Below are 24,245 nucleotides of genomic sequence, written 5' to 3' on the forward strand. Positions count from 1 at the left end.
CAATTGTCTATGTTCGATCAGAGGTGCACAAAACTTCAACAGAGCATGTCGAAGGGTATCTTGAAACTGTTATTAGTTCTCTTGATGTCAATTAACCCTACTTTCGTACACTAGATCGATCTCGATCTGCCAAAAGAACAGCATACACTTTCTAAATAAGGCAAATATTATTACTTTTGCTTATCATTTAGAAGAACAAATCATACATTTGGAAAGTTAAAAATTGTAGCCTTTACTGTTTGTAGGCGGGAATTCGAATAGCGACAAACTACCATTGTCGCAAAAACACATTGTCAAATGTATTTGATCATATTTCTACAATAGACAATTGATGTTCAATGTTAAAATGAATGAAACTTCCGGCACTGCGGGACCACTGGCAAATTGAACATTCAAGCAACTTCAATTTTTCTGTGAAAAATCGTCTGTAAAAATATATTTGTTATATTTCATGCCTTTGATGATGAGTATTCCATTTCAAATGTGGGCGATAGGAAATACATAGGGTATGCGAACTGTGAGACCATTTCAAAAATTAATATTAGACCAATGTCGGTTTCCCTCTTTAGAGGTTTTTTGCTATTCATTTGGTTCTAGACTTAGGTTTACCAGCAAAATATTAATCTCTTAAGATAATTCGTCACCACCATCATCGCCAAAGTCATCATCATGATCATCGTCATTGAAACCGTCATCGTCTTCATCAACGAATGCCTCGTCGGCTCCACCACCGGTAATTTCATCCGACAAATCAAGCCGGAATGGACCTAATCGGACGTCCTTCAGGACCTTGTCGAACTTGTACATGGAGATATTCTCAACTACTCGTCTCCACCCACTCAGACGTTTGCATTTGTACTTAGGCTTCGACCGTTCCATGTACACCGTACATATGTTATAGCATTTGCCAGCTTTCAACACCACGTTGAATTTGCTACATCGAACAGTCAAGTGTACATTCGACTTGATGTCTGGACATGCCGCCTGCAAGAAAAAGTAGATTTTTTCACACACTGTCTCAAGTGATGAAAAATGAAAAGCCAATTAGTACAAACAGGGAAGAATACAGTAGCAGCAAAAAGCAATTTGAAAGTTATGCAATATAGTTGTGAAACGTCCTTAACATTTTCAGATTTATTTTAACGACTTTTATAATTACCTTAGTTGACTTTTATGACTGTGTAACTTTTGTGTGCCATTTTTAAGATATATTTTCCAAATAACTATCAATCTGAACTCACCCCGCCATCTTTTCATGTTAGCTGATTACATAAAGTCAATGTACAGAGCCCAATAATTGTCCTGTTTTCCTCCTTTTATGAATCTTACTGTTCTGAACATTAATATCTAAATAACGTCGACAAGTTAAAATAAATCATACTTTCTATTTCATGAAACTAAGCTAGGAATGAGTTCCTTTTTGGATTCTTAATACAATTACATGATTTCAAATCTGTAAAACTAAAACACGGAAAAATATATATATATATATATTATTTTTTTCTTAAGGATACCACTCATCAAAAATCAATACTCTACGTAGAAAGTTCACTTTTAAGGGATTTAAGTTATAGTGTAATATATATATATATATATATATATATATATATATATATATATATATATATATATATATATATATATATATATTATACTTTCTATTTTTATCTTTTAACGATTTTTATTTTGTAAAGATTTATTAGTGTTTTCAGTCTGTTGTTTAGTGTACTGTTTTTCATTCGCACAAGATCTCGAAAGAAAGATTATCATATACATACACAAGGACAAAGTCATTTTTTCAAAAGTGTTATCAGAAGAAAAGTCCTTTAAAAGTGAACTTTCTATGTAGTATATTGTTTGTTGTTGAGTGGTATCCCTAAGATATTTTAAGTATGTATTGCAAGCTTTCAAATACAATAAACAAGCGCAAAAAATTGTGAGAAAATGCAGATATTGTGGCAATTTTATCTGACAACAATTGCATTAACTGAAATCGACAGCGGCCTAATTTTTTAGCATATAGCCACTAATGTATATATATATATATATATGATATTATGAATGAGCACCTGACATTTAAAGATGGTCTTGGAAGTAAAACAAGACAGGAAGAGGCAGGGCAAACGTTCCGGAAATGCATCATATGATTCAATTAAAGGAGCTTAGTTTTTATACATTTACCTTGAGATCTTCAGTTCCCTCTTTTTCAAATACTCTCTTGACATACAGCAAGAGTCTCTCATCATCCTTAGATATAAGTCTCCATTTTTTAAAGTCTGAAACGAGTCTATCGACGTCTGTTTCAGAGATGACATAATAGCCAAACTCTTTAGTGTTTTGCATATGTGGAGCTGCAAAGCAGAAAAGAGGGGCATAAGTTAAAGATTCCGCGCTAAATTCACGTGACTGTGGACCCAAATGCACATTGTGCTGTACAGTTGAAATATAAGCTCGGAGGCAATTGATGCAACTACCGGGTAGAGTATGGCAAAGATGTTAGCCAACTCTAAATTTGTAGCTGCCAAATATGTATCAATAGGGTACAGGTAACGTTCAAAGAGGTAAAGAACTATATTTTACACGATCGCAGTCAGCAAGAAAAGACTAAGTTGTAGTTACCATTCAATATTCTCCTAAGTTCATGTTAGTGTTGAGTAACCTTTAAAGGTAAGACTAATTTTTCTGACAATGAGGGTGTGCCTAAGTATTCCTTAAGTATGACATGTGTGGCACCCATAATAATTTTGCTTTGACAAATAAAAACGTATGACCAATGTTTACAGTGAACTCTCAATGACCTAAGAGTATTTAATGTAACTCGATAGATGTGCCTGAATTACCAAACAAGAAAAGAGATCGGGAGAAGAATGGTTCCGCCCTACACAACCGTACAGAAGATGATGTTGATGGTCATAAATTTTGATGACACCTCAAAGGATTCATTGAGTCACAAGTAACATTCGCCTTAAACTGTAAGGATGTTAAAATAAGGGGTTTTAGAATTAGATAACTTTGTTTTAAGGAATAACGTCACCCATTCTTCCTATGCATGACCTAGTTGTCGACACTACTTCGATGAGATTTTTCATACTGCATAAAGAAAAAACATCAGGTGCTATGGCATTCTCAACAATCTCAGATTACGTCAAGTGTTCATGAAATAAGGTTCAAATCTTTGTTTAGTTTTTTGTTTAGGTTTGTAGACGTTGCAAAAGTTAAATCACCTCGGGGCACCTGAACAACACAAATTGTATTTTTTTCATAATTTGATCAGTAAGACGGTTTATTTTTGAGAATGTTGTTGACAGGCCATTTATTTGCACGCAAGCGTTGTTAGATCCTGAAATCGACTCTAAAGAGACAGTCAAATGTTTTATAATTCCATCATTTGCTTTCTTACCGTCGAAGCTGTCATTTTAATAAAGGTTACAGAAAATGTTTTCAAAGATTCTTTTTACAACAATACCTCCTACCAAATAATGACATTTACGGACTTAATTCTGAGAAAGTATCGGCATCCTTCTTTGCTCTTTAACAACGAATATCTTAGAGAAAGACACAATAAAATGATATAATGCTAAATAGTACAAGCAATGCCAAATCCATTTCCTGAGTGTTCTGTGTGTGTTTATGTTCTAGTTTTCAATTAAACAGGAAGCATTAGAGGAATATCATCAATACCTCCACAAGCTCCTTGTCTGTAAGATCCATCAACTATGTTGTTAATCTCCTTCTTAATTGGCTTTCCTTTCTCGTTCAATGTGAACTCAAAGACATTTGATCCATCTCCAGCATGCAAAACGACCGTCACCTCGTCTCCGCATGAAACGATAAAAGTGGCATTCTCTAGAACCTATAAATAAAAGACAATGGATACAGAGGACTGCCAATTATTCATATATATAGCCCATTCAGAGCCGCTATTCAAGTGACCAATACAGAAGTTCAACAAACACATCAATAGCTTACTGTGTTTAGGTTTTTGTCGACAGTTCATTTTTGGCACAAAAGTGTTGGTAGATTCTGAAAACGGCTGTACAGAGACAGTAAAATATTTCGTTTATCCTCTTATGTTGTTTTTATGCCTGAGGTATGAAAATCGAATCATTTAACAGTTAAATAACGAAACTTGGATTAAAGTACATCCACTGTAATTGGTTAAACCCGAAATTCAAATAGACCATGGTACACAAAGAACACGTGTACCAACGCGCAAAGAAATATATATTTCCATACGCGTTTGTACAAATGAGTTGGTTTGTACCAGATCATGTGATCTCTTTGGTTACTGAGTCCACGGAACACTGAGATTCCGGAGTATAACCATTAACTCCCTGGATCTTTCATCGACCAGGATATAGCGACGGTAGTACAGTTAAATCAAATTAAACCATTCTTGTGATAGAACATCTACCTTTGTGTCTGTTTTCTCGATGAAGGTGTTACAGGAATTCAAGGTCTTTATGTCAACCTCACGTGTCAACGCATATTGATTGGCAAGTCTTGTCTTTGCAGCACTGATATGTCGAAAGCTTATTGCTGGTTCACACTTCATTTCAAGGATTGCTACATCGAGGAAAGATTTCAAATATTATGATAATGATGATAAGACGAATATTTTTGAAATTACAAAAAACGATCGTATAAGAAACGTGAGAATAGTGTTATCCACGTGCAACCTTCATGCTCAGAATATCGAATATGATTTTGAAATTAAAGAATTTATTATTGTAACCACAAACTAAACCACCAAATAATGAATTCGTCGATCGGCAAATCTATTGATTGACTGACTAACCGATTGACCGACTTAATGATTTCCTGTGTATGGTGGAGGTAAAATATTGCACCACCGTTGCAGGTATTTGATGTTTCGGGATTATCTCAAAGGCGAGACAAGGGACTTTGTAGTGGAAGACCCTGATCTAGATTTCAACAGGTCTGAAAAGTTGCATAATGGCAACCAAGTGAGCTTTGCACTACCAATATGTTTTAACCAGACCGGACAAAGACGACAGTTGAAATACTCTAAAATAACCTGGAAAACGTGTATCATTCCGAATAATGCAGACTTTAAATTGTTAAATCAATCTTATCTAGCAATGTACGTAACAACTACTGCGGATGTACCAACCTCCTTCAACGTTCACAAGCTGACAGCGATTACAAATACAGGAACACTTTTTGTCAGGCGTTTTCGCTCTACAAAAAGACATGTATTAAATAAAAGTTATCAGGTTTAATTTTGAGTAAAAATCCATCTCCTGAACGGAGAGATCTAGAATGGTTACTGCGTTCAATGAGTGCAGTCACGTATTCAGGCGCAGAATCGTTCAGAGCCTTGTAGGTGAGGAGTAAAATTTTGAATTTAATTCTATACATGACAGGCGGCCGGTAGAATTTTTTCAGAATATGATATTTGTATTGTTGTTGCCTCACTTGTGCGAATAAACGTGCAGGTTGTGCACTCTCTGTAATAACGTGATCGGATGTCGGCAATCAATATAAAAGTGCATTGGCATAATCAAGCTTTGAACACGATTGGAACTAATTTGGGATAACTTGATGTGGAAGTAATGTCTTAAAATCTGCAAATGTAAGTTCATCTGCTTATCTTTTAACGTTACACACTAGTTTTTATGAGTAATTTGTAATATTGAGACCTTCAGCTATAGGGATCCTAACATTTTTGAGAAATTTGAAAAATATGAAGATCCAATTATCCCAAATTAGTTCCTATCGTGTTTTTGAAATTTAACGGATATTAGAGATCTATAGTGGAATGTTTGCTGGAGCAATACCAGTGGAACAGCGAAATGCCGTTATTTTGGTAGATCACACACTGTGAATACGTAAAGGTATAAACCTATGTCCGTCGAAATGGTCCTCTTCTGTGGTCCAGTAGCTATTTCAGCAACAGAACAAAAAAAAGTTGACGACTGTAATGCGATGTTTGGTGTTTCACAGAGCTCCACTTTGGGCCCCCTATTACTCTTAGCTTTTATTAATGATATACCCAGGGTTACGACATAGTAGGATAGTGATGTTGATGATTACACTTTGTATATTAAACATATAAATCAGTGGAGCATCTTAAAAGAAAACTTAATGGCGACTTTCTATATTTAAAGTTGAACAAATGACCGTAACTACTGAAAATACTGAGTTTTGCTTGTTAAACGTCTCAAAAAAGAAGACGCCTAGCTACTAAACAATTGAAGTTTGAAAATATTTTTCTTAAGCATGATGGCAAAATGCTTGGTATTACATCGACAGCATTATGTCATGGATCAAAAATTTGGAGATATTGATTTGAAATGTTCTTTACAGAAAATCTTTGCGAAGCAAAATACTAGACTAACCGCTTTTCAAAACAAATTTAATAAGTACGCATGAACGGACAGCTAGGCCTGTTCTCGGTGTAACGTCCATCGGTAACACTGCCCCTCTAGACCTAAATGTCCGATAAACATTGGTAAATATAACTCAATGAATTTTATACGATAGAGTTTTGCTGCTGTATAAAACCATTTGATCAAGCTCCAGTATACCTGAAAGAGTATATTATTCACAGGTCATCAGAACCAATTTAGAGATGGATGAGCCTATGAATTGGTACTCCCAAAAGCAAAAGCTAAGGGCTTTTGTTTGAATATTGATTATATATCGAGAAGCTAAACAAACGAACAAAGTGTAATATGTTTCCTTACTGTTACACTATTAAGTGTCTTTAAAAGACTCCAAGAAAATATCTTGTTTTTGTTTTCATTTTCTCTCTCATTTTTGGAATTGAATGAAGTATTCATAAATTCTGTTTACATTTTAATTTGCACTTTTAATGTTTTAGAACTACTAAAGAAATAGCGTTTTCTAACATTTTTACCCTCGTTAAATTAAAGTCTCCTTACTTAATGGTGTACAGCTCGGTACATTTAAAGAAGAACGTATTTTATTTTGACAAAGAAGGTACTTGGCTCAACATACAGGGATATGTAAAGAAGATTGAATTCTCGCTATGTTTGTTAGTGGAACTGAAAATAACGGTGCAACCGACCGGGACAATTGATAAACATATCACCTTACCTCTTGGTTTCCTTTTCACCAGTACTTTGGTTTTTCACAGTGCCTCGTAGACCTTCCGGAATTTGGCACACAGGTACCCCATCGGGTCCCATTGCTATGCTTATTGTGCGTTCTTTTTCTGCGTTTCGATCTCCTAATTTTTTAATTTCCTCTTTACCATATATGTTTAGCAGTACGTCTTTCAATTTCTGTTTGAAGAACAAACATGAAGATAAGCTAGCAGACTGCATCACGGTGCAGTTTGTAGAACGACGGAGCCGAGCCACCATAAAAGATATTTGCGCTGCCGTGTTGTTCCATAACCATGTTAAAGCTCATTACCTTTAGTATTTGTTGCTTGATGAAACTTGTTATATTTATAAAATGAACCGATAGAGAAGTAGGATATGTTTTATCCCCAGTCCGTTTCTCCCTTGGCTAAAGAAGTCCTATCTGTGGCATTAGTAATATAATTGCCTATCACTGAAGTTTTGTGTTTTTCGTGGAAATGTGGAAGTACAAGAGCATATTGTTTATGAAACAACAAATAAATAACATCGTACACTTTTAATCTATAGGGGCCAACAAATTAGTGCAGGTCTGCCTGGTACAATGAAATTATGATCGAGAAATGTATGATTGGTTTCGTCCTTTGCTCAAATTTCCACGAGGACCGAAATTGTTCAACTGTCAGTTATCCTATAAGGCTTCACTTTTGTGTCCAACTTGTCAGTTGCGTTTGTGGTCGTGTCAGTCATTACATGGGTTATCGATGAAAGTAAGTTTTATTCCTACGCATTGTATCAGGCACAATACCAGTACTTCGTTCATGTGAAAGAATAGTGCAAACCTGTGAGTTTAAATGTCTACATCAAGTTGGTGCTTGCTTGGTTTGAACTTTAATTGGAAGTATTTCTATAAAGATCATTTTCTGCTTGAATCAAAATGCAAACTGTTCTGAAAGATGAATGTAGCATTCTGTGGTAGTATAGGGAGTTGTAGGCCAAGAGAAAGCATAGGAATGAGCATGAATTTCTGCACTAACACCTCTGGGGCGCTATTTTCATCACTAAAGGAAAATGTCTGTGGACTTGCCACACGAAAAATGCATCAGTAATCAATCTGCTATTGTCTTGACGCGTGTCAAGAGCATTCGAGTTCCTGAATGTTTGAAACTAGGAAGCTCAGGCAGGGTTAGACAAATCTCTTCGATGAAATATCAATTACATTAGTCTCAAAGGTTGAAAATGGGCGTGGAAGTGGGAGCTAATTGAGTTTTGGCGAAAAAGATAAAGTGAAAACGAAAGTTAGAATTCAAATAAAAATAAAAACGAAAAATACTTATAAATAAACACAAACGTAAAACGATATTTGTAAATCAAACTAGAAAAATAAATTCAATAAATAAATCAAACCGAACATGATTTTAATCTTGAAAACAAAATAAATCAGGACAAAGAAGGGCAAAAGGGCAGAGATACTTACTTTAATTTTTGAACGAAAATTAATTTTGAAAATGAAATGAAAATCCGAAAAAGGAAAACTATAACAAAATTCCAAATAAAAGTAAATCTAATCATGAAGTAACAGTTGTAATGGAAATGTCATTTTCTTTAAATGTAAACAATGCTACAATTGGCATTTTTAATATGTTTTATGAGCGCCGATTGGTGTAAGTACAATGGAAGATTATGCCTTGAAGTTGATTTAAAAATGCTACAAGGTCAGAGTGAATGCAAATGACATTGTTAGGGATGAATAAGTAGGGTAACGACGCGTCGGGGAAAGTGCAAGGCCAGGTCTAAGGAAAACATACAACTGATAATGTTGGCGCCTTGAAGACAAATTACATACAGAAGTATGGAAGTATACATGAGTCAAAGTGGATGCTTGATACTCTTACCGGAACTCCTTTATCGCCTTGTTTTGATCTCGGAATGAGTGAATAACAATATCGCATGCATCGAATATCGTCATCATCCTTAAGCTTTCCTATTTTTTTAGTTACCAGTTCACGTGTGATACAACTACTCGAAGTATTCCCTGATCTTGACGCAACTCCATTTCCAACACCTGACAAGAAAGTAGATAACTTAACACATGACGCTTCAACGTGATTGCGATTTTTACTGTTATGCATTGACAAGTATATGAAGCAATAGCGCTGTTCGCGATTTCAGGTTTGTTACCAAATGTACCTGCACACACGCGACATCGGACACTACTGCTTGAAATTCGAGCAAATTTTGTTGTTGCGTGCGTGGCTGTTGTTGCATCTTGTAGTCTGAGCCATAAATTAATGAGACTTTTGGTATCGATTATAACAGTAGCACGCTTTATTTTCGTCGATATTGCGGAAGACCCCGGACAAATATGTATTTTTGCATATTAATGAAAGAAAAATTGCGACAGAGCCTCCGTATGTCAAAGAACATAAAGGTACCGGAACTCCGAAATAGTCGAACGGGAAAAACTTTGTATGGTGCAATGTCTTATTACAATCGTAAAGGATCAAAAACACTCCTTTGCTTTAAATCTCTTTATATTTCGATTGCGTTCGATTGCCACACGGAGCGGAGAGAGGCGGTCATTCCGTTTATTTACACTAACAGTTGCCATGTCAAGAGGAGTAGCAAGCGCGACATCACTCACTACATACCTGTTTGGAGGTAGACCGTGCGGTGCGAACGGCATAATGTTTTCTAGAGTTTGTCTAAAAAATTACAAGATCTTTTACAGAATAACAACCAGATATAATTTCCGTATTAAGCTACCCGAAATATCCTTTGTGCTCAAAGCCCTTCAAATTCTTACGTTGGCAACTTTGCATCGTAAGCGGAGAGCGGCAGCCGTTTTGCTTAATGTGTTCAGTTCGAGCACTCTCAAATCGATGACGATGACGTTTATCGTGCATATCTCGACGTTCACTGTAACGTATCACGGCTGATGTTTCACGTTAAACGTCACCAGCATAAATCGACATGGGCATAGGTATATGATAATTAAATAAAGGCAATTGTGTCGATAGCACATTCTTCAAAACTGAACTTGATCTTCATTACATTAAATTTGGCTCTATACGATTATCAAGGATTTTGAACTATTTTTTAGTCTCTGAGGTTAAAATCAAAATGATACTCGCCATTAGTGTTGCTTCCTGCGCAGCCCATTCTTTCGTTTTGTATAGTAGATGCACCTGTAATAAAGCGAAGTATATTTTTTCTTCAATTCTTCAATTTATTTCGGGTTTATCTGTACACGTTGCTGTTACAGGACTCTCTTCATGGTGAGTCAATCTATCAGTCAAATTACGACATAGTCATGGAATTCTAACGACAAAACAGAAAAATAACAATATCTTATTCAACTGGGAGCGCGTGAGTATACTGTAACAAAATATATCGGAAGCTAACACGCCCTCTATCCGAGATTTACTATTTCAACACCTCTAGACTTATTGCAACAACGAATCAAAGAGGCTGAATCGAGTACACAATGATTGCATCTGTTTTAGATTCCCCCGACGATTACTTATGGTATTAGTCTGGCTCAAAAGCAGTTAAACCACCAAGCTATCGTGTTTCAAACTAGCATTTTATCGTTTGATATTCCGAAAAAAAATATAAAGAACAGGCTGAATAACTTAAATGGACATAAAAGGTTATTGGAGACTAGACGTGAAGGAAAAAAGCAGGTTGACCACATTGCACAGTGCAAATGCACATACTTCAAAAGCACATTGAATACACTACTTCTAGCATACCGGGCAGGGGGACATAGATGTAAAATATTATGCGTTACACCTTACGTATTAACGAACTTCAATCTACGAGTAAGTTCAGATTGAGTGAGGCACTGTATTGAAACAAAAATAACTGAAAGAAGGATTAATACATGTACATTACGTGTAATGTCATATCATTTGCGTTGCATTTGAACGGCAAAATAAGATTTGTGATGACACTGAGCCAGCTCGCCGAATTCAGGTTGCGGCAACCAACACAAGGCTAATGCAGACTTCATGGTATGCATTATCTAATTACCTATCATTTATTGCATACGACACTTAGCGTCACCAAGCTTTGGTTTCAGGCTCATTTGCCTAGATTCATTCATTTTAGGCCATGGTCTTGGCTCCCATACTTCCACTTCCTTTGACGTTCATTTCAAGTACCTCCATTCAAGAAGGTGGTAGCCATCGGCCTGGCGGAACCACTTTTTCTTTCGGAACTGCCAACCCACGTTTGCATCCCAAAGCTTTTCTTCGGAAGCCGGCTGATGGAGATCCCTTGCCCAACCTTTAAGTTGTTTTGTTTACCTAGTTTATTGGCATTTGTGTATTTTCTCATTTATTTAGTATATGTTTTACTTCTCTGTTGTATATAAAAATATTATTTTAACTACGTATCATGTGTAGCGGTGTGTACTTACAAAAAATCATACCATGTACAATTACTGTCTATCCTTGTGCCCGAAAGAGGGGGACTTTTAGCGGGTGGAATATTGCAATTCCCTACTCTATGGAATTATTCAACTATTGTCAGATTACCAATTGGCTGAACGAAGAATAGTACATAAATGAATATGAATAATTGATGTAAGCTTTTGTAACTATATTACTAGTGGGGTAAAAGGCTTTTGAGATTGAGTAGAGCTCTTGTTAGCAAAATAAGGTTTCAAAAAAGAGGCTGGGAAGAATCGTATTTGAAACATATTACCTAAAATCAAACCTAAAAAGGTTGTAGTTCAAATTATTTTTGTATCAATGAAATGTGTCATAAGACGTACAATAGAAAGAACATTGAATCAAAATTTAAACGACGAAAAGTTTAAAAGTATTAAAGGAGGACGTTAGCCGATAGTGTCACTAAGTATTTGTATCTCACTTGTCTATACAAATGCAACCCAGCAATACCATACCCCGGATCTTAATAGTAAGAGTCGCTGGGCAAATGCAAATGCAACTGATTACAGTACATTGGTAGATAGCCAAACCATCAATAGTGTTTTTGTCCCGTTTAGGTTATTTTCTCCGTCGTTTGAGAACCCAAAAAGAGAAAGAATATGCGGAATTTTAAGGAGCTTCGCCGAACGAAAAGCCAACGATCGAACATTGTTGTCAATTGGATATCTTACACGTGCAATCAGGCATTTCTCGTGATTACATGTGTCTACATTGTATACTTCAAGTTAAATAATTCAATTGTACGTTTATCTGACCCCGAATTTTCCATTATATTAAAGGGAAAGTTCACCAAGGATGATTTTATATATGTTCTAGCTTTGTGGTCATTTACCCCGGAAAAGCTATTTTCGTCATTTATAACTCGCGCGTTTTTTTACAAAAACCGATAAAAATAGTACAGGAAGTTGCCCATGTAATTTGAATCATGGAAAAAGCTCCAAGCTTGGAGCTTGCATCATGTGATATCGAAGGGACCACTCACAGTAACACAGTAGTAAACAGCAACACAAAATCTGACAGTCGACAGTTTATTATAAGTGATTCATCATTTATGCAAGGATACTCAGTACATACAAAAGTTATGTAAATACGCACAGCCTGGTTTGAGCTTTGGTGGATGGACAATGCCATACCCATGGGAAGATGGTCCCTTCCATATAACATGATGCAAACTCCAAGCTTGGAGCTGTTTTCCCATGATTCAAATATTATGGGCAACTTCCTGTACTATTTTTATCGGTTTTTGTAAAAAATCGCGCGAGTTATAAATGGCGAAAATAGCTTTTCCCCGAGGTAAGTGACCACAAAGCTGGCACATATGTAAAAATCATCCTTGGTGAACTTCCCCTTTAACGCCCTTTTATGCTAGCTGATGGGCCAGTTAAGTACAGTCTGGCATACAACTACTTTTTCAACACCAACTCATCAGAATCTCGTAACATTTTGAAAATATAGCAACGGAATGTTTTTTCAAAAACAAGGTATACGACCTTGCAAAATACTGCGAGCCATGAGGTTTTTTCAAATTTCATTGCTTTTGCATAAAAAATATTAAATATATGAACATTCACTGTCATTTTCAGACCACTGTCTTTTATATATTTTACCTTGATGAATATTTTCTCCAAATTACCTGAAAGTTTTTCTCAACTGATTTTCATAATGTTGCCTCTGTTCGAAGTTGCTAGGCAGCTCACTTCATACATGTATAACCTTTGATACAGTGGAACCTCGAATGCTTGTATTGCAATAGCGAAAACGTGCTCCCCCACGTAAGCGTTGCTATGTTAGCACCTGATAAAATATTTTCGCTTCGCTAATCGACGTTGGCGTGAACGCGATGAATACATTTGCCAAGCGAACTGATCGCAATTCAGCCTACGTGTAGAACCTATCTGTTCGGCAAGGAAGGCCTTCAATGAAAACTGGTCCATACTTACCTTCGACGGTATATCAGTTATCTGTGTCTTGAAAATTTCTTAGGAAGCTCAGAGTAGACCCTGCTATGTTGATCGGTCTCACTCAAATTCCAAGTGAAAATGTGACATTGTTAGCTGCACAAATGCATTCAAAACTCTGATTATGACAGCTGGCATATACAAAATAGTGCAGTCAAATCTCATCAAGAGTCGATATGTTACCGAAAAAGTTCAAGCAAACCTCCTGCGGGGATCGATTGTAAATGTAAACAAATCGCTGTTGATTTGCTATATTGTTCTAACACTGGCATGGTAATAGATTGTAAATCACAAGGCAGCCCAGTTTTAAACGAACACGTTCCCGTCAAATTGAAATGCAAATTACATCTCCATTACGGCGCCACCAAGTGTCTTAGTTTGTTACTTTGTGATTAATCAGGCTCAACTGACGTCCGTCGTTGTGTGTGTATGTGTGTGCACTTCACAGGCAAACAGAGAGACAGACAGACAGCGAGAAATGTAAAAGAAAGATATAATTGCAGCGGTCTTTATTGTGTTTGAGTCAAGTGAACCAATCGGTTCCACCATCACTTAGTCTTTAAGTTTTCAATGAGGAGATGAGTGTTTTAGGGTAGCAGTTTCGACAGGACGTACATTAAATTGCGAAAATACTTGTGTATCACATCCTTGTCTTGGCAGGTAAGAATCATGGATTAAAAAGTGGGATGGACCCTGAAAGTTGTCACAGATAAAATTGTAAAGTGACATTTCATGTTTAATGGAAATACGTGTCATAGAAGACATCAAGATACAAGATAAGAGTTGGCACAGGCACTACTAGGCTGAAGTGGCATTTGCAGAAAAGAGACTTAGAAATGTCAGAATGTCCCTGCTTGTCTTTGGAGTTTAAGTAAGACATGTTAGATGTAGTACTAAATTTATGCCACTCTTCAGGCAATACCATATATTTCACATTACACAAATAGCAATGCACTGTAAATCAAATAAGGGGAACCATGTTTGAAGGCCTCGATGGATACCAAACACGGCTGTGGAGAAGTGGATAGCTGGAAGATTGCCTAACTTCGCGGTAGGTAGAATCTAGCTGATACTTCCTTCTTTGATGTTTATATTTGAGGGTTACCATGGTCTGTTTAATTAGGAAGCTGAGACTCTGCAGTGAGTGAGAGGTCATGGACAGACTTATCCTAGATTGATTCTGCGATGTGTGTTGGTCACTTGGACCTTAAGGCTATCGACAGTAGTCTGTACCGTTTTGGCTCATATTGTAGGGTTGAGTTCAGTTAACATGGGAAACTCGAAGAAACTCAACTTTCATGAACACTAACACATACAAATCCCTGCGCGAGACATTTACCGTATACTGGCTTCGAATTAGTTCATACAGAGTTATCTAAGTACAATTATATGTTTGGACACTGATTGTGTAAAAACAAAGCATTGAGGGTATGGGAAACTATTGGCATTCTGCTGAAACACCCACCAACCCCAACCCTACCCACCTATATTAATAACGTGAGACAAATATAAAACTTCAGGACGGGGTGACTAATTTCAGTACTTACATGCCAATTCATTCCATTGTACTTTGCGCAAGCTTTGTATAGGTAAAAACATGATAACCTTTCACAAACCGCTTTCTGAACGATCATTAATGTTAAATGATTTTAAAACTTAAGACTCGAAAACGGCTTAAAAACCTGACATCAGGACTGTGTTCTAGATTTAGTTTTGCTTTGAATAACTGTGGAAGGCACTATGATTACGAAAACATTGTGTGCAGCAATCGACCGTTGAAGGGGCAGATTGATGGAATGGTTGCTGGGATTTATGCGATTTACTAAATAAATTCTACATCACATAAATCTTTGACTTATCGGTGTGTTTTATGGTTATATAGGACAAAGGTCCTGCAGTGTTTGAACCAGTGCTCCAAACTGCCGATGAATGGTCGTAACAAGGCTACCGTGATGCGAATGGTGACCTTGAAGAAAGGCATTATAAGCCAAGAAAAAATCTAATATTTAACTTGCTACTTATCAATGTTTTCTTTCTAATCTTTTGTTTGTAATGTCCTACAGCGAATACACCCCGCCTTAAAATCCTTGCGTAAAATGCATGAACATTTTAGGTACAGCCATTTTAAAAAATCTTTACCGTCCTTGGGTTTTTGAAAAACCTACCTTTCCAACCAGGGAAAATAATAAATACATTCAAAAAAGTGTATCAACATAAGGTCAATTTTTATTTGTAATATATTAACATTGTGTTTGTTTTCTTAACTTCCTCTGAAATCATGCAAATGCTACCTTCAACGGGAACAATTTTTTGTAGTAGTTAAGAACTTTGATGACTATTGTTCCGGGACATTAAGAGGATACAGACGTTGGAACTGCTCTCAAAGGTCGAATGGGACCCATACAACAAATGTAAACACTGTGTCCAAGGTACGATGGTGATTGATGGAAGTAACACACGTCTGTTATAATCTACATCATATAATTTAAATGTTGCAGCTATGATGGTGAGGTGCATCTAAACATCGTGCACGAAATACATTGTTTGTAAACCACAAACTCGCACAGGCGAAGTTCCGATGGGTTTCCCTTTAACAAGAATAGTGAGTTTTGTTTGCACCTCCATTCTTGAATTATATGGAATTTTGAGTTCGATATTGTGTCAGAATGGGTCAAATATGTCAGGACGTCAGTATATCGTCGTTTCAGCCGACAGGAATTAACATTTTATGCTGCTAAAAGTCATTAACTGTTAAAACTATTAACCAATTTTAAGGATATAGTAATCCGACGTACACAGATATCATCTCTATATGTATCTGTCCTGAATTATTTCAGCAGCGAGACCAAAATCGTATATACGTGGCAAAATGGCAACATTCAGAGCACTTCCTTCCAAGATACTTAAAGAAAGATCACACATATGGAAATATTTGTGTACACTTTGGTGTGGACAAAATCATGGATTGAATAAAAGTAGGGCTGTAATATCTTCTTGTCATCATCAGCAAGATTAATATAGATTTTAGAGTTCAAAGCTTAAGTTGCCCATTCCATGTAGCTCAAGACACACTTATCTGTAGGGCAAAAAAAAGTCACAATCGATGTCAACGAACATGTCTCAGATTAAAACACGACTATTAAATGACGTTGCATTCCTTTACTTTCAAGAATACTTCTATAAATTGCACGAATTCATGCGAGGCTCGAAGACATGAGCTTATTTGGCAAACAAGCGGTGTAAATCCACATTCAGTGTCATTGTCTTAAGTATATCATCGTGAAAATATGAGGCCTTCGAGAATTTTTGTCCACTCGTTAGCGTACACCATGACAAACCACAGAAATTTAAAACGGGGCAAAGATTGTTCAGTTATAAAAAGTGCAAAAGTGCTTACTTTTCACGGATTTTAGGCACCTTTTTCATCCGATTTGGCTTTCTTGTCCGTAGATTCGCTCCTGGTTTAAACATTAATCATTTTAGCATGACCAATAACAACATATTTGAACACAGCCATCGTGTTATACCGAAAATAATGACCGAGAAAATTTTATCTTTTTCGGTTTTCTTCAAAAATAATCCAGAGAAACATAAACTATCTCCAATTATGATCGATACTGAAAATGGTTCGACATTGTAGCAGTTGACAGTAATGCGAATAGTACATGTAATGAAGTGAGCTTTGCATCGCTCTTTTTCAAGTTTTTGTACTAATAATTTTACCTATTTTGCCTGATACATTCTGCTGTCCATCAAATAATTGCAGAAAAATAAACGAGGGCAAATAAGCTTACTAATTCACATAAAACACTAAAAAACTGCAAGTATATGTGTAAATATCCACTGTACAAAATGCTATACTTACTTCTCCAGGGTCTCAGCAACCCTGTCATCCGATTTGGTGTTCTTTTTCAAGTCAGTAGAACCGCTCCTGGTGAAATTAAATAGGAATAAACCTTCAATACGTTTGCAATGATGCCACACAATAATTTATAAATGCCTATTCATTTTATCGCAGTCGTTACAAAAGGCATCGCTTTAAAGTAGCTGGCTTCGTGCTTATAATGCATGAGAGCATTTCATCACAAGAAGTAGATATTTTAATGGTTTTAGAAATCATCTCCAAGTAATAACGCAACGAAGAGGCCCATGGAAACATTAAAAAAACAGTTATTCAATATTGTAGAATTGATTCTTCTTCCAACTTTCATTTTTAATTATATATGTTAAGTTGCATTCCGAAAGCATCATTATTATTCGTTTCATGATTAAATTCACTTTTATTTCAACGTTTTCGACTTTAGGTTTTTGATATCTTAATTTGGGTTTTAAATGCAAGTTCCTGTTTGTTTCTGTTTTTAATTGATTTAGATATTTTTGTAATATACATGTTAATTTTAGTTTTGGTTTGCAAAACAAAACTGATTTACGTTTTAATTTTCATTTTGATTTTCGCAGTACAATGTTTTTCGTTTTGAGTCTGCTCTGATTTTCATTTTGATTTTGATTTTGATTGTCAAAATAAGATTCAGTTCCGTTTGTTTATTTTCTTTTGTCGTCGTTCAGATGTTCTTCGCCATTTTCGTTTTCGAAATTACAGTCATCCTATAGGCTTTCTCATTTTAATGTCAGCCTTTGTTTTCATTTTGGTTTTATTTTTTACTTTAAAATCAAATTAACTTTCATTTCAATTTTTCAACCTTTACACCTATCTGCGATATGACTGTGACATAATAACATTGTTCAATGGACATGATCACATGTGCAAGACATGTAATTTACATGAGACAAAATTTATTGGCGAATTCTGGCTAGGCTTCTCAAATTGCGTTGAGTTCCTGATAGGTTAGCAACTTTAAAATGTCCTGGCACCCCCACCCAGACAGACCGGTGACAGGGAAAAAAGGCTGCGCCACTGTTGTAGTGCTGCATAAGTCTATTCATGCACATTTAAAAAGGCAGTGGACGTCCCAAAGCAAAAGACAATCAAACAGTTGTTCTTGTCGACCCTTCTGAATAATTGTTTTGTCCCTGGCTTTCATTGTGCAGCATTCTCCGGGCTCATATTATGGGATACGAAACACTAATTACTCTACCGTGTAAAAGTCTAGAAATCAATGAAAAATTCACCCACGTAAAATGGTCGATCCCTTTCCCAACCCTACCAACCCTACTCTCCGACCCAAGGGCTTGCTTAAAGATCGAGGTCAAGTAGAGAATACACCGACTTTTACATTGATTTTCCGCTTTTTCGCATTTTTTCTAAACTTTAAAGTTTATAAACTGTAATTCTATTAAGAAATTAATACTATCTCCTTTTTAAAAACTGACTTTCATTTCCATTTTGATTTACTAATCAAATTCGATTTCACTTTCATTTTAAGTTTGATTCAATATATTGTCCTGGGCATTCAATATGTTGCCCTGGGCATTTGATATGTTGTGCTATGTCGTGATTAAGAACAACGTATTAAAATACCTAACGCAACATACAAAATGCCTGGGACAACAATTGAATGCCTATGACAATATGGTAAATGCCCAGTACAACATATTCAACGCCCAGGACAATACATTCAATACCCAGCACAACATATCAAATGCCCAGCACAACACGATATTAGACCACTTAAGTCAGTCATGACTTTCCGTGTGTTTCCATAGTGAGAGTGCCTACGGAGGTACTTCAGAACTTAATACCTCCATGAAGTGAATCTTTCGACAATTGCTGCAAAATTGTATGAGTATGTCATCTAATTGCATTTTCACTGAGGGGAATGTGGTCGCTAGTCTTGCCACTCCTTCGACTGTGTTGTCGATTATGGTCAACGCGCAGTCATTGCGCATCATGATACGGTATAAGGCGAATAGCTCTCATGCAGGTGACATAGTGTCTGTCCACTGATGCCGTAAATCTTATCCACAGACCCTCTACAAACTACTTTCGTATGCAGAAAAGAATGGACAGTGAAATTGATCTAAATGTTATCACACTTGTGTAATTGGTTTGTAAAGTTGTTTCAAAATTTACTACAGGATCGGTAACTTTAGTTGAGTTGCGGCAAACAACACGAGACGGATGATAGTGTTGTTTCACAGTAGGCTTCTGCTGTAATTGTTGATATAAAGCAATAAAGTAGACACTGAATAGTGTCTGTGTGTGAAGGGTAAAGATTTCCTGACTTTCTATCCCTGTACATTTCGACAACTTTCTCACTTATTATTTCTGGCGTATGTACACCTCTTTTCCTGTAAATCCTGATTTTATGCCAAAGAACTTCATACAATGCAAAGGCAACAAGAGTCTAATGACAACTAGACTCTGACTTGTCTGTGATACAATGTAACTCAAAGCAGCTTATAAGGAATGTAACATGAGTCTGTGTATGTGAAGTGCACTTCAAAGTGTACTCCCTGGTGTGTGTTTATTATGGGTCCATAAAAGCTCTTCGATTTTCACCGCAGTTATAACAAGTCAGTGCAACTTTGAGGCAAGTTTTGGAACAACTTTACAAACCAATTACACGAGTGTGGCAACATTTAGATCTATTTCACTGTCCATTCTTATCTGCATACCAGTGTAAAACGGCACAAATAAATGTTGGTCAATACGTAAGACACAGTCTGTCAAAGAAAAGGTAGGCGTAAATGCTGTACACTATGGATGCAGAGCAATCATACAGCAAAACTTGCATGAACTATCAAAACTGATTTGGTCTCTTAAGAACAAGGACCAGGTCGTTGACATGTCATGGTTAATTATTGACGAAGCATCGATTTAATCTAACATAAGCAGGCGACGAAATCTTTGTATATCAGAAAAACTACACATTATCAATGCTGACACACACACATGCACACCTACACACACCTACACACACCTACACACACACACACACACACACACTAACATATAATATATATATATATATATATATATATATATATATATATATATATATATATATATATATATATATATATATATATATATATATATATAGTTACGAGATGGTTATCGGTATGCAGAACTAATTTTCACAACACCATATCGTGTACCAAAAAGCTAGGCGATCACAGAAGTGAAAGTTGGTACGGAAAACATAACCCTGTTACATTCAATTTCTGTGTAAGTTTGTTCAGAAAATAATTTTTTGCTTAACTTTTGACTGTGGACATTCAACGGACATTCAATAGTACATTTTAGTTCCAGCTACAGAAATAACACAATGTTGAAAGTGAATAAAAATCCAACAACAGCAAGAACATATTATATGTTGATCAAAAAAGTTGTGAAAACATCAAAAACTTCAGACAAAATATGTTGATAACCTAGACATACTGTAATTTCGATTCATAAAATCATTGTTTAGAAAAATCAGGACAAGGGCACCAGTCTGGAAGGAATCGCTGAAAGATGATGTATTACTAATTTGCTAGAAGACATGACAGAGACTCTGATCTCGGCAGAGAAAAACGCCAATACCTAAAATCAGTGGGTGCAAGAGACTAATTCCTTATACAAGTGAACTTACAGGCATATGACAATTCAATCCCTAAACACTGCTGTTTTTGCATTTAAACACATCAATACTGTACTAACTACCAAGAGAATTTATAGGTTCTGTTGGCCAACGTATGCCTGCATGGGAGTCTTTTATATTTTTCAAGGAACCAATCCACAAACCTTCAGTTTTACTGATATTTAAAGTGGGGCCTGCTACTAAACTAAAGTCGTTAACAATACCTAAAACCTTAGTTATTGAAGTTTTATCAGAAACAAAAATGGTAGTATCATCAGCTACCTGGGAAATGCGTATTTCTTTTGATAAATTTTTTGAGTAGCATACCCTGATTCCATTCATGTCTTTTTCAGATCTAATTTTAATAGCAAGAATTTCAACGATTAATAAGAAGAGCAAGGCAGATATGGGGCAACCCTGTCGTATACCTCTTTTAAGTAGCAATGGTTGTGATATCCATCCATGATTCAGCACACTAGCTTGACAGTCATTATACAGGACTCGAATAAAGTTAATAAAATTATCCCCAAAATTAAACTTCTTGAGAACATTGAACATAAAATTCCACTCAACTGTATCGAAAGCTTTTCGAAAGTCAAGAAAGAGGACAGCACCTGGTAAGTTTTCATTATGTGTATACTCAATGATATCATAAATTAATCTAATATTTTGCCCAATAAAGCGCTTTTTCAGATAGGCTGTTTGGTCATGATTAATAATCCTACCTAGAACGGGTTGTAGTCTGGCAGAAAGAACAAAGGCGATAATCTTATAATCCAAATTAAGAAGACTTATCGGTCTCCAGTTTTCAAGTCTGTCTCGTTCATTCTTTTTATGAATTAAACGGAGGAGGGCATGTCTTTGTGTATATGATAATTTACCATCTTGCATACATTTGCATATGGTTTCATGAACTATAGAGCCAACACAATCCCAGAATTCCTTGTAATATTCCGCTGTTAACCCATCACTCCCAGGGGCTTTATCATTTCTTAAACTGGCAACAACTTTAGTGCATTCACTTTATGAAATTGGCATGTCCAGCAGTATTTTTTCCTGGGCATTTACACTATTCTCGACAATAATATTATTTAAATAATTATTGACACTATCACTAGAAACCTCATTTGATGAGTATAATTGATGATAAAAACCCCGAGTGGCATTTAATATATCCTCAGGATTTTGTAATGTGGTCTCGCCATCCTTCAGACTTACAATGTCATTTTTAGAGCTGCGCTTTTTTTCAAGATTTAGAAAGTACTTAGTTGGCTTATCACTTTCTGCATACCATTTTGCTCTGGCCCTTACTTTGGCACCCTTCACCCGATCAGCATAGAGTTGCTCAATCTCAAACTTCACTTTTCATACTCATTTAGGACCATCAAGTCAAGGGTTGAATCTATTTTCTTTTCAAGCTCTTCAAGTTTTTGTTGTAGCACAGGTAGGCGGTCACGCTTTTCTTGTGCATGTGATTTGGAAAAGTTGATAGAGAAATCCCTTATGCGGGTTTTACAGAGTTCCCAAGTTAAATCAATGGGACAACTACGACTTTCTATTTTTGTTGTTTCAATTACATTGATTATACCTTCTTTGTATTTTTCTACTTGTGGTAGATTTGCATTCAATTTCCAGACTCCCGGTCCTCTTGGAAAATCGGAAATCTTAACGGAGACAAAAGCAGCACGGTGATCGGTTAGGATGGCTGGCTGGATTTTACAAAAATTTACACATTCCATGAGAGTTTTCGGAATAAAAAAGAAATCAAGCCTTGACAGGACTAAAGGTGTCTTTTGACGAAAAGTAAATTCTGATACATTAGGATTTTTAGAGCGCCACACATCAACAACTTTCAAAGACGATCAAAATGATTTCTTGGTACTTATTTTTCAAGTAACCCGTATGATGGGATTCGTTTTGCCTTAGATAAAAAAACTGTCATCTGTTAAAAACACTCTAAATCTTTGGACTCATAGAAACCTTACTTTGTTTGGCAAAATTACTGTTATTAAATCCTTGGCAGCTGCAAAAATCATGTTTCTTTTAAATATCTGCACTGTCTCGGAAGATTTTCTCAAACGTTTAGAAAGAATTTTCTTTAACTTTCTATGGGGATCAAAGTTCGACAAAATTAAGCGCAAAACTATTATTGGTGATTATAACCAAGGTGGATTAAAAATGTATGACGTTTTCTCTCAATATAAATCCTTCCTTGCTGCTTGGATTTCACGTTTTCTGAGAGAAAACTCCGATAATATTATGCCTTCATGGAAATGCATTCCCCTGTTTTATTTGTATAGAGCAGGACTTGATAAAATGATTTTTCACATGCATTTTGATGACTCAAAGTATTGTCCGGCCACACCTGGTCTCCCGGACTTTTATAGATATGCCATCATCGCATGGCACAAGGCTGGTGGGGGCTGTTCGCCAGTCAACAATGCAAAAGATATCGTACAACAAGTTATCTGGTGTAACAAACATGTTCAATTTAAGGGTAAAGTTCTACTTTTCAAATCATGGGTCGAGTCTAATATTTTCTTAATAAATGACGTCATTGATACTGATGGTAGTTTTCGTATACGATGGCTTTCAGGTAATATTCATGACAAGTCAAATTTTGTATGTGAGCTGTTTATGTTGTATAATGCCATACTAGCTGGCTGGCGTGCTCAAGTAGAGCAGTCAACTTCTATTTTCACCAGAGCCGCTGAACTTTACAGAGCCGCTGAACTTGTTGACAGCCTCTGTTTTTCTGCCAGGTTTTTCTTCACGAAAATTTGTCCACAAAATCACAACAAAGGAATACTATTGGTCTTTCATTCGTAAAAAATCTGTCGAGCCTTGGGTTTCCAAAAAGTGGAATCGAGTTTTAAATTTAGGAAATGACTTTAATTGGTCGGAACTATGCTATAACAGAGTTATAACTGTAACTAAGGAAAGAAAACTGTCAAACTTCATGTACAAATTTATACATGACATACTTCCTCATGGTTTAAACCTGTACAGGTGGAAAATAATGGAAACCAGTCTTTGTCAGATCTGTATGTCAACAAATGACCTTTGTCATATGTTCATAGAGTGTGAGCGTGTTAAGCTTTTCTGGAGAGACTTTCAATCCTTTTTACTTCAAAACTTTCATTTTCATGTAGAGATCACCTTGAAGACACTTTTATGTGGTCTACCAAATCAAAACAAAGTTGTTAATCTTCTTATAGTAGTAGCAATGTTCACCAT

At 36.1% G+C, this 24,245-nt stretch overlaps 1 protein-coding gene and 1 long non-coding RNA gene across 2 annotated transcripts; both read right to left on the bottom strand.

The window, feature by feature from the left end:
* Positions 1 to 352: 352 nt before the first annotated feature.
* On the bottom strand, positions 353 to 2,350 carry LOC139132507 (uncharacterized). Its single transcript, XM_070698827.1, has 2 exons — positions 2,182 to 2,350; positions 353 to 984 (listed from the first exon to the last, which is right to left on the bottom strand). The coding sequence occupies exons 1-2, from the start codon at positions 2,341 to 2,343 to the stop codon at positions 628 to 630; spliced, it is 519 nt and encodes a 172-aa protein (XP_070554928.1). The 5' UTR covers positions 2,344 to 2,350; the 3' UTR covers positions 353 to 627.
* Positions 2,351 to 16,290: 13,940 nt separating this feature from the next.
* Positions 16,291 to 17,417, bottom strand: LOC139132504 (uncharacterized). Its single transcript, XR_011552328.1, has 3 exons — positions 17,351 to 17,417; positions 16,883 to 16,943; positions 16,291 to 16,561 (listed from the first exon to the last, which is right to left on the bottom strand). It is a non-coding gene; the product is annotated as an uncharacterized lncRNA (long non-coding RNA).
* Positions 17,418 to 24,245: the final 6,828 nt, after the last annotated feature.

The sequence above is a fragment of the Ptychodera flava genome, chromosome 5, assembly GCF_041260155.1.
Source record: "Ptychodera flava strain L36383 chromosome 5, AS_Pfla_20210202, whole genome shotgun sequence".
In the NCBI taxonomy this organism is placed as follows: Eukaryota; Metazoa; Hemichordata; class Enteropneusta; family Ptychoderidae; genus Ptychodera; species Ptychodera flava.

Bases quoted from the DNA above. Each gene is read 5' to 3' on its own strand.
- LOC139132507 (XM_070698827.1), bottom strand. From the start codon at position 2,343: ATGCAAAACACTAAAGAGTTTGGCTATTATGTCATCTCTGAAACAGAC. The intron at 985-2,181 runs GTAAATGTATAA...TTTTTCTTGCAG, and splicing joins AGGGAACTGAAGATCTCAAG to GCGGCATGTCCAGACATCAA.